Below are 12,398 nucleotides of genomic sequence, written 5' to 3'. Positions count from 1 at the left end.
AGTAGTACAAGTAAAAAAGTCAATGGCAAGAATTTATTTATGTTCACAAAATCTAATTATAATTTTACTATCCCACCATAAATACTTATGTAAAAGTTCCCATAATTAAAAGGAAAATCAAGGAAACTTAAAAAAAAAAAAAACACACACACACACACAAAAAAACTATCCAACCATTTGCAAGAAAATAAATAGAGTACTCATAATTCTTATCATCCATCATAAAGACCCATGCAAAGACTTCTCTAATGAAAAGTAAAATAAAAGAAACTAAAAAAAAAAGAAAGTAGAAATCATCCAAACATTTACAATGAAATAAAATTCAACATATTTATCACCAAAAAAAAACTCACGATCACCTGCCAACACGATGCTACATGTATCCTACCAGTAAAAGAGTCACTTCAAGCTTGGTTCTCCTCTATGAGTGGCTAAAATAATGCAATAAAATAACAAAATACTTAAGGGAAATGAAATATTTTCATATGAAAATACAATACAAATCACATCCAAGGCATTATCGTACAATATATTAAAACATAATTAGATCACCAAAAATTTGAAAAAACATTTGAAAGAAAATATAAAAAATAAGTCATTAAAGTCTGGTTAAGCATGCTTGTTTCTATGTAGTCAAGATAATATATGACCTACTAATCCTAACATGCATTTTTGACATTAATTAATGGAGAAATTAAATCATGAAGTAGCGAACATGACACTCAAAGAATCATCAATATGTTTTAACATTTCAAAATTCAAGAAACAAGTGAAAATGAATGAAGTAGAGGGCTAGACACTGACCTTAATAAATAACAATCCTCTATAGATCAAGTGGAGGATGCCCTTACTTAACTTCACAACCTAAAAAACGGATGAGATGTGCGATTTTCTCTCCTTTTCTTCTTTGAAATAAGTCCCCTTTTGACCCCACAAAAATTCCTTGAAAACCCACATTGCTCCCACTTGGACGTGCCTATATCTTTCCCCTAAAAGGTCCTTTTATAGACCTCTAATGGAGTGGAGGGAAAAGCCCCTTTGAATTTTAATTGTAAAAATTTAAATTCAGAAATAACTTCCAATAACTACCAATCACCAACTGCTATTGTCGTTGATTAACATGTGACGTCATTAAGGTACATAGCAAGCCTTAATTCCCCCAAACAATCATTTGAAGATAGCTAAAAAAATTGAATTTTGAAGGGGCCAATCGACCGTTTGTGGGTGGCACCAAACACCATAAATATAGGGAACCAAAAGGACCAGTCGACAACCTTAGTGAAAATCTTGCTTCCCCCCCCCCCCCCCCCCACCTCTAATTTTTGATATCTTCATTTGGGTTACTGCTGGTTTGGTAAAAAAAAAAATGACTATTGACAAAGGGTGGAAGATAAAAGTCAGTCACCTTATACTAGGTGTAAGATAAGAAAAAGAGTGAATCTCACCCAACTCAACAATTTCACCGATGAATTTACCAATATCTAAATCAAGTTTATTTTTAATCGCCACATAAGGATTCAAACATATACATTAGTCCTATTTACGACGTTTGTCATTATTAAAATACTTTTTTGCTCTACAAATCTTTAAACTTTCATCGTTGGAAAACAATGAATCCTCATCCAAAAAGGCATTCTTGAATTTTGTATACTTCAAAAGTTCAAAATCATCCTCCTCATCGCAGTTGGTCACTAAAGGATCTCCATATCCTTCACAAACCGTGGGCTTGGATTCTTTGTCTTTATCAATGTAATTGTTTAGAACAGCAACATTGTCTATAAAAAGTTTTTTTTTCTTTTTTTTTTTTGCACCCATGCTGCTAAGCATGGTAAATTGTCGTAAATGATGCATTGTCAAGGAGGGATTTATGGAGTGATTGACACTTGCTCCTTAGTGTCTACCTAACAAAGAGCATGTTAATTGAACCCACTGGATCACAATAATTGTGGGCAATGGTTTGGTCACATCCATAAGAGGATTGTGAGCAAACTACATAGGAGCTTTTATTGTGAACCTTGTATCTCTGAACATTTCTCTCTACATGTTATCCATTCAAGATCCCATCTTAACCTTCAAATCATTTAACAATCATCTGTATTGTAGTCATTGCTTTGTTTGAGCTATTAGAAACCATACATAGACTTTCCTCATCATGTTATGTAAATCCTTGCCAATCAACATTGGTGAGTCTGGCTGGCATTAGCAACATTGTATCTCTATTTATAACTTATCCTGCATCTTTAGCAATTGGGCCATGAAAGGTCCCATCAAGCATGTCAAAAAAGGTTGTTTATCAAATTTGGGTGTCAAACACCTTTTAAGAAGTGTTGTGCTGTTGTGTTTGGTTAGATGAATATGGTATAATGAATGGAAATTGGAATATTTTGCCAACTACCATAAAAGGTGTAGGGATAGTTGACCTATTATGCAAGGGGTATATAGCCCGTGGAATGTATATTGAGAATTGTAAAAGTCATTGAAATTTGTAGAAAGGAAGGAGAAAAAAGGAACATGAATAGAAACATATTAAAAGAGGGAAGCGGGAAATAAAAGGGAATAAATCGAATATAGTGGAAAATAAGAGAGAGAGAGAGAGAGAGAGAGAGAGAGAGAGAGAGAGAGAGAGAGAGAGAGAGAGAGAGAGAGAGAGGGTGCACTAGGTTATTTATGTTGATATGTGAATTTGATTGAAGGTCTATTTCAACTACTCCCAAATTTTTAGCCTATTTCATATTATTCCAAAGAATATTTATTCCCCAAACCAAACAAAACGTTAGAGTTTTAGTAGATGGATCCCCATTTATGAAGTATTATATTATTTTTATATTTTTCTCATGCTGAAGAAGTTTTCTTGACCATAGAATCATAATTATCGACTTTCTTCCCATCATTTGAAGAATCCTCACTATTTCTCCTATTTGAAACTAGAATTGAAGAAATATTTGTTTTTGTATTTATTTTTGTTAACTTTCACAATATATATTTTTATTTTTAATAGAAAAATGATGAACACTTGTGCACTTCATAGGTTTCCAAGAAAGGTCTAGATTAACAATGGTAGTATCACCTTCAAAAGTCGTTACCCCAATATGAGCAAGAAAATCCTCTCTAAGGTGAATTTCAACACAGATTATTACACATATACAATTCTTCATTTTTTTATTTTATACATGTCCAAATAAATATGGATTTGAATTGAAATGACTATATTTTGTTGACACTAATATGAGTTTAATAAACTAAAAAAAAAATTTATAAAATTTTTTGGATTTAATTCAAACATGAACTTGTTGAGAATTCCACTTGTGAGTGTGTTCCATTTTGGAAAAGTGAGTGGATGATGGGTACTTATATACATGGTTGAACCCAAGATCCAATAGGTTTAAACTTTTGGGTCAAGTTGGTGCTCACCCATGTGTATCAAGTAGACCTATGGACTCCTCCGGTACTAACAAGTGTTATTAGAGCTGATGGTTCATAACTCTGGGTGAGCAATAGGCCTAGAAGATGGATCCGAATAGGGTCAAGACGTGATAGGTAGGTTTGGTTTGGAGGCTTACGTGGAATACAATTCGAGACATGTAAGGTGCGGTGGTAAGGCTCACTTGAGCAACTAATGGAGAATTAGCCCCATGAGGGAGAAGATGACTTCCGTTCAAGGGGGAGTAGTTGGAACTCATAAGTGAGGGAGCTTCCGTTCAAGGAGGAGCAGTTGGAACTCACAAGTGAGTGGAAGACAGTTGAGAATTCCACTTGTGAGTTTGTCTCACATTGAAAAAAGTGAGTTGATGATGTATACATGGTTGAACCCAAGACCCAATAAGATTAAGCTTTTGGGTCAACCTAGTGCTCTCACCCATGTGTATCAAGCACACCTATGGACTCCTCTGGTACTACTAGAACTTTCTTAATGTTTAATTGCTCTCTTTTAGGCACTAGTTGCCAATTTTTCAAGAATATTTTTAGAGTGTTTCTAATAAACCATGGGTTATTTTCTAAAATCCAATACTAAACTTCTAGATCACATAAGAACCATTTTAAATTGAAAATAATCTCCATTGTAAATACCTTCTTCTTTCATAATTTGTCCACTATGCTTTTCATACATAAGTAAGCATCCATATAATCTTTCCACTACAGTTTTAGATTTTTTAAGAAATAATCCATGTAGCATGCCAGCAAAAGATGCTCCTAACTCCAAATAAAAACAATAGCAACATAGTATTTCAAGAATTACTAACAAAAATTAACAAACAATGAATCAAGAGAACAAAAATCACGAGAGCATGACTGGAAGTGGTAAAGACTTCTTAATTGGCATAAGGTCAGCACGAGAGCTCTTTAAGTGTCTTGATAGAAAATAGAAATTTGATTTATACCTATACTATTGTCTATATGGATGTATTTATGCATTGAAGTATGGATAACGAAGATTTCTAGTGACTATTTTATATTGTTTGCATGTTTTAGGTTCATGTATTATTCCACCGGACTCAGTTCTTCTATTTGACGTAGAATTCATTGGGGAGGCTTGAAAAGTAAATATTATTTCTATGCACTATAAAGTTAGAATATTTGAATTATTTTGTTCTTTTGAATGTATTATTAAGCAAGAACGAACTATCTCGGTTGTTTCAATTTTATCAAAGTGGATCCAAAATTCCTTTCAAGTTGTAGGAGTGGTGTGATTTTTACTAACATGTGGATAAGATGGGATTGTTTTGCCAACCCCCATCACATCTAAGATTAGGGTTAGAAAAGGAGAGTCATAGAAATTTGTAAAAGGAGGGAGAAAATAGTGAAGTGAGTAGGCATATGTTAGACGAGAGAAGAGAGGGATAGAAGGAAATAGATTAAAGATAAAGAAAAAATAAGATAAAAGGAGAGATAAAGTTGTGCCAGGTTGATTTGCATTGGGCTAATTGTATTGGTATGTGTATTGATTGTAATGTCCTTTACAGGATATAAAATACATATATTACCTTCTCTTGAAAGTAACCCCCAAATCATGCCCTTGGTAAAGCAAACTTATATGAGTCAAGCTCTTGAGATACATTGTTAACATAAACAAAACTTCTGAAATATTGTCACTTTGTTTTAGTTGACTTTTGCTTATTACTTTTTCCTAAGCTAGCTATATTAGAATGCTTCTGAAGTCAACTCCTTGACTTGTTGGATCAAAAGCAAGATATCCTACTATGTGCTTGGGACAAGGCATGCCTTATTTTATTGAGTCCTTTTATTATATAACCCCAAGTTTGTCTCATTTATTATTTTCCTCATCTCATTTTGGTTTAGGTTTAGCTAGTCGAGGGTGGGCATACCTCAAGCCTTAAATGATTCCTCTCTACGATAATGCTAAATTTGTTCTTATCTAGCTAACTAGGGAAGTAGCTAATTGGTAAAGTAATATTCACCTGGTTGTGCTTAGCTTAGCTTCATCTTCCTCACTTCACTCTAGCCATCTCTTACTCCTAATTGGCCTATCAAAGACATGGCTTCTTGGTTAGGTAATATTTACACAAGAGAATTTGATTCACCTTCATTTTCCTTCGCCTCATTTTGGCTCATTGCTTGGATAGTCATACCCTTTGGGGAACTGCACAAGCATTGTGCAAAATATTAAAAAATTAAGAATAGAATCAAGGATCAATTGAAAAATCACACACTAAAACCTAACTTCAAATTTGAGCTTAGGTGGGAATTGGGAGGTCAATTATTATTGGAAAGGCAACCTTGGCGAAGGTAGAGAACAAGAAATATTAAGTGAAATTCCATTCTTTCTTAGGAAATATTCTTTATACGAAATTTCTTGAAGTAAAACTTGATTTTAAATAGTTCCCAAAGAATATAATTTGAATTTGAAATCTAGTTTGGCTTTCAAAATTTAGAAGTGAGGTTTAAAACTTTCCAACCAATTGAAATAAACTTCAATAAAATTTTCAAAAATTAGTCCCTGAAATTTAATATGTATTCCTAAGAGCGAGGTGAATTTGGGTTATTTAAATTTTCTTAGTTGAATTTTAATTTAGTTTAGCCCTTTTAATTTCTATCACCACAATCACACAATCACAATATCTAAACAGCGACCTAACTATACCAATCGGGAATCCTAGATATGAATATGAATATGAATATGAAATTATAATACAAAATCAAACTTCAATTAATTCAGTTAAGCAATTAATAGAATTTGATTTTCAGTAATGATCAATGATTTTCTTAAGAATTTCAGTAATGCAACTTCTATTATTTGAGCACTTATGCTTCAATCAGATAATCAATCACAAATATTTTACCTCAACAACTTTGCACCTGAATTCAGAGATAATGCTTATTTGATTTTTAGTCCAATAAAACAAACCAATCTCCAAGATACAACTTGATTTAATCACAATCAATTTTCAAACATTCAGGAAATTCCCAATATTCAACAAGTTCTCAATATTCAACAATTTCTTAATGAGAATAAAGCATACACGCAGGTTATATCTTGCAATAATTTAAAGACTAAGGAAAGAAGAGTTGAACACCGGATTTTTTACAAGATTCAACCAGGAGAGGTATCCCTCTCTCAGTTCAAGGTAGAGATGCCTCTCTAACGAGAACAACCCTCTCGCTAGGTAACTCACTCTAAAATAAGCAGCGTAAAGGTTATCTCAAGTATAGGAGTTCTATCATGTAATAATTAACCCAAAATGTCATATCGTTTCCTCAGGGAATGTAGATTAATTTCAAACTCGCATTAAAATAATAAGGAGAAAATAAGAAAAACATTTATTGAATGCAGTTCAGATTCATATTTCTGGGTTTTTAGGAGTTTGTAACAAAATTAAAATGACACAAAACTTAAACTACGAATATAACATGTAAGAAATGGATAACTGTAAATAAACGATGGAAGGTAAATGACAAAAAAAAAATGAAACAATAAATTAAATAATGATGAAATTAAAAGAATCAAACGACTAAATGTTTAAAATTCAACTATGAATTTAAACATGATTATTCCATTCATTTAATAAGCATTCAACCATGAAATTTCCACTCCAACATTAACTTAAATAAAAATAAATCCAACAAACTCAACCCCATAATTAACCAAAATAATTTATCTAATGGTTCATTCAAACAATAAAACAAATGTAAAGAAATTAAATAAATAAAACAACTAAATACTTAACCATTCAAATAATAAATCAAAAGTAAGAATTTCATTAATCTAATAACAACTATTCAACAATAAAATGAATTTAATCCAAGAAAGTGTTAAACAAAAATAAATCCAACAATAAACTAAACTCAACAATGACTTAAATAAAGATAAACAAATAATAAATTCGAGTAAGGTATTAAAATAAGAATTGAAATAACAATTAAGTAAAACAAAATATAAATAAACAAAGAAAGGGAGAGAGAGAGAGAGAGAGAGAGAGAGAGAGAGAGAGATGAGGCCGAGCGTCTCTTTTTTCCCAAAGCTGCTGCCCCAATTCTTTTTGACTGCCACCCTGCAAAACTGCTGCCCTAATCTCCCCCTTTTCCTTTTATTTCCAGCACATGACAGCCCCTTTAAGCTGCTGCCCTAGCCTCCTCCAAAGATTTTAATTTAATTTCAGCCCTCCTTAATTCCAATTGGCCGAATGGGCCTTCCAATGTCCACCCAGACGGCCTACATGCTGGCAGCCCACAGCGCAAAGCCCTCCTTTGCATGCATGGGCCTCACGTGGCTCTGCTGCCGCACGGCCTGCCACTTCAAGCCCAATTTCGACCTTAATACAATTAGTATCTCTCAATACTCAAAACATAAAAGTTGTAGAGATTTTTCTTGGTGTTCCATAACATTTTGAGTCATCTCAATCGGAATTCGTATGAGAGAGTTATGCCTAAATTACAAAGCGATATTGAAACTGTCTATAATCGCCCAATTAACTTCATTTTGCATTTACGCCTCCATTTGCATCATTTTGCATGACGCACTCCACTTTTGTATGTGCATCTTTATTTCTTCTTTGATTTCTGAAAATACCTTACAAAAATTAAACACAATTACTCGTAAGTTTATGAATAAAAATAGAATAAAAATTTAAATATTATAAATTGAGCTCAATATTGAAATATTGGACGTAATTAGGCATTTAAGTAAAATTGTAATCCTTAATTAATGTTTTTAAACACCTAATTACGCAACTTTGACGTCTCTAGAAAATAACTTGTATGCATTCATACCAAGGGAGTAGCAACTATAATTCCAATACTTTTGAAAATCACATGCCATGAAATATGCTTAATGAGTACAGGAACACAGGAAATAAATTAGTCAAAGTTAAGTATCAATTAAAAGATTTATACACCATTTAGTAAATCAATCAAGGTAATGGAATGTAACAAAGCTCGTGTGAATGGGAATAAGGCTAGAATTCCAAGATTGACTACCAATAGACATTAACAGTTTCATTTACAACAGTTAATTTGAGACAACCGCATGATCTTACTCTAATTCAAAACCATTATAGTGGTGGATTTCACATTATTGCACTTTAAAAGGCACCCACTTTCTTATTTAGTTAGGACCTTGGTAGTAGGTAGCCTTTTCCACTACATGAATGTATAATGATGACTTTCACGCTATTACACTTTAGAAGGTACCCACTTTGTTATTTAGTTAGGACGCCGGTAATAGGTAGTCCTTTCCAATACACAATTGTTTCCCTATTTTTATTTTTTTCTTTTTGCAATTGATCCCTGACTTGTTTCTCATTTTCATTTGCTTCAAACTTTTTTGTTGATTTTTAGAGTCCGATCCCTGTTTTAATTATGATAAACTACAATATCTCATTTGCGTGCTAAGTGTATAAAAAAGTTCATTTTTCTAAGCATGGATGAAAGATGAGAAATGGAAGCTGAGAAGTACTTAAATGCGCACACTATTCGGCGCAATCTATAAAATTGTAAAGGAGTAGAGCATGGATATTTTTGTTTCAAGTTGTATTGTAATGCATTTATTATTTGGGTTTGTAATAATTATGATCTGTAATATTTGCATCTCATGCATGATTAGAATCTTATGCTCAAAAGGTCATAGACTGACCATTAGGACCCAAAACCCTTATAGTAAAATGCTAACTTATTCACACATGGTTAAATAAGTTTAAAGGACAAAAATAGACTTTGATCTACCTTCAGACGACTGGCGTTGGAGTTTTAGGGTCAATTTTGAGTGCAAAAACATAAATCTAGATGTCCTCGGTTGACTGACCACCCTTGTGCTTTAATCAAATGGTCGACCGAACCACTGTTTGCCCTAGAGTGAAAATGTTGACCATAGCTCGGTAGATCGACCCAAATTTGAACTGAGCTTCCATGGTTGACCAAACCTCAAAAATGACTCTTTCTAGCTACCATGGCCGACCGAACTTTCAATTCAAAAACCTCTCGGTCGACTGATCTTAACCTCTCGACAGACCAAACCATTCACCGGGTGACCGAACCTACGAAGGCTTGGGAAATTGTCTGGCTCAGCTGACCGGTCATTGCCCACGATTAACTGAACCTGAAAAAGAACTTTAAATCATTGAGTTTGTTCGACTGACCGACCAAAGCTTGGGTTGACCGACCCTCTCGAGTTCATCCATTTTTTACCGCGATTAATGAAGGTTAATATTTAATTAAACTTTTTCAAAATACTGTCTGTGTCCGTAACAGTTATATTTTTTGTGAAAACTATATATACCCTTCATTTGCCCTAATTAGCAATAAGATTAGCAAATTGATTAAGAAAAAATCCTCTCAAATTTGTATACTCCCATTTGACCATACTACATATTTTCAAGCAAAATTTTTCATACTCTCTCTTACATTACTTGCTAAAATCTTTTTAAGAGTGGAGAGATTTATTTGCTTATTCTTCTCACTTGCAAATTAATTGTAAGTTGAAGGGGAGTTTTGAGCTTTATTGTTGCAAGTATTTTCCTACACAAATCTCTATATACTCATTTGAAAATTCTTCATTGAGAGTTTGCTTGGTAATTTTTCCTCTATTGTTGTTGATTGATTAGCATTGTTTGGGAAAATTATTTTAACTTGTGAGTTTCTTGCATACAGATTGCAAGAACTAAAATTTTACATTTATCCTTGATAAATATTTTGCCAACTTAATCTATAACCTTTTTGTGCTTCATTGTTTAAACATATTACTGACGTATTTGATTAAGGTTATTTAGAGTCTTTGATTGCTCATATTGTGAACATCTTCTAGAATCAAAGACCTTACTCACTCACACGTACTCATATATATCTTGTTGTGAGTAGATACATTATTTAGACCAAATCTCACTTGAGCATTAATTCCTTATCATACGTGAGTATATTGAGCATATTGTTGTACATCATTTGCTTAGTGTTAGAAACACATTTGTTTGTACACAAAATTTATTTGATTATCTGTTGTATTCCCTACGAATTGTCGGAAGAGGGAGACTAGCCCTGTGAATAGTCCCGAATTGCTCAGACTTGGTTAGGTGAGCACCGGACTGATTCAAACCCAGTTAGGAGTACTAGGTGCACCATCTTGTAAGATGTTGTAATTGGTGTCGCTCCACCCATTAAGCGAACAATTAGTTAAATCTTTGAGTTGTGGCTTAAGGCGGGGACATAGGCAGTTTTGGCTGAACCCCCGATAACATATCTGGTGTCAGTTTTATTTTCTAAAATTTACTTTCTGCACCTGTATGTTAATATTTATTACTTTGAATGTTTGATATATTGAGTTTGCTTTAATTTCTTATATATCTACTCAGTAATTTATCTATTGAATTGGTATGTGTTTTAGACAAACCCTAGGTTGAGGTATACTGTTGTTGGATTAGTTATACCTAGGAAGAAATAATTTTAAATTTCCAGTTCACCCCCCTCTTTGGAATACACCAGTTCCAATATTTTTATTTTTCTCTTTTTTTCTAAGCCATTAGGATATGGTTCATTAGAGTTCCGAACAATTGAAGTATACATCAACCAAAAACGATCTAAGGTAGTCTTTCTAAGTATTCTGACATGTGTTGTGTGTGTTTAGCAAAACTTTCAACATCCTTCCCTTGGTTGAAATTAAGTGAAATGGATAAGTTTCCCTTTTGATTTAAACTCTAATTTGCACTACATCCTACATGTTTCATGTTCTCAAAAAGAAAAAAATTTAGCACGTGACGCTCATAAATAAGGGATTTAGAGTACTCTAATCTCAATACCAACACTTCCTAAAGGTGGACCAACTATCTAACACATGCACACATCAAATTAAAATCACATAGTAGCACACAATTGCACATACATATTCTTTATGTGATTATGCGTCAAAGTTGCATAATTAGGTGTTTAAAAGCATTAATTAAAGATTACAATTTTACTTAAATGCCTAATTACGTCCAATATTTCAATATTGAGCTCAATTTATAATATTTGAATTTTTATTCTATTTTTATTCGTAAATTTACAAGTAATTGTGTTTAATTTTTGCAAGGTATTTTCAGGAATTAAAGAAGCAATAAAGATGCACATGCAAAAAGTGGAGTAGGCCATGCAAAATGATGCAAATGGAGGCGTTAAGTGCAAAACGAAGCTAATTGGGCGATTATGGACAGTTTCAACATCGTTTCGTAATCTGAGAATAACTCTCTCATCCGAGCTTTGATTGAGATGATTTAAGATGCTATGGAACGCTAAGAAAAAACTCTACAATTTTCATGTTTTGAGTTTTGAGAGACACTAGCTGCATTAAGGTCAAAATTGGGCTTGAAGTGAGAGATTAGAACAGTAGTTTTGGAGGGTGGCAGCTGAAAAAAATTGGGGCAACAACTTTGGGAAAAAAGAGACGCTCAGCCTCATCTCTCTCTCTCTCTCTCTCTCTCTCTCTCTCTCTCTCTCTCTCTCTCTCTCTCTCTCTCTCTCTCTCTCTCTCTTTTCCCTTTCTTTGTTTATTTATATTTTGTTTTACTTTATTGTAATTTCAATTCTTGTTTTAATACCTTGCTCAAATTTATTATTTGTTTAAGTTTATCTTTATTTATGTCATTGTTGAGTTTAGTTTATTGTTGGATTTATTTTTGTTTAAGACTTTGTTGGATTAAGTTCATTTTATTGTTGAATGGTTGCTATTAGATTAATGAGATTCTTGCTTTTGATTTATTATTTGAATGCTTAAGTATTTAGTTGTTTTGTTTATTCAATTTATTTATAGTTGTTTTATTGTTTGAATGAACCATTAGATAAATTATTTTGGTTAATTATGGGGTTGAGTTTGTTGGATTTATTTTTATTTAATTTAATGTTGGAGTGGAAATTTCATGGTTGAATGCTTATTAAATAAATGGAATACTCATGTTTAAGTTTATAGTTGAATGTTTAAA

At 32.9% G+C, this 12,398-nt stretch overlaps 1 protein-coding gene across 4 annotated transcripts in view; it reads left to right on the top strand.

The window, feature by feature from the left end:
• Nucleotides 1-12,177, top strand: part of LOC131160150 (peptidyl-prolyl cis-trans isomerase FKBP13, chloroplastic) — a 30,121-nt gene extending 17,944 nt beyond the window's left edge. The window contains exon 5 of one of the 4 annotated variants that reach the window (XM_058115515.1): nt 11,523-12,177. In XM_058115515.1, coding sequence (XP_057971498.1) covers nt 11,523-11,566 — 44 coding nt within the window. In that variant the 3' untranslated portion in view covers nt 11,567-12,177. Of the gene's footprint in view, nt 1-3,028; nt 3,115-4,470; nt 4,671-11,512 lie in introns of those variants that run through there. The other 3 variants (XM_058115516.1, XM_058115513.1, XM_058115514.1) reach the window with 3 other exon arrangements.
• Nucleotides 12,178-12,398: the final 221 nt, after the last annotated feature.

This window comes from Malania oleifera, chromosome 7 (genome assembly GCF_029873635.1).
Source record: "Malania oleifera isolate guangnan ecotype guangnan chromosome 7, ASM2987363v1, whole genome shotgun sequence".
NCBI classification, from domain to species: Eukaryota; Viridiplantae; Streptophyta; class Magnoliopsida; order Santalales; family Ximeniaceae; genus Malania; species Malania oleifera.
Note: the sequence above shows the minus strand (reverse complement) of the source record. Positions and strands in the feature narration are given on the sequence as shown.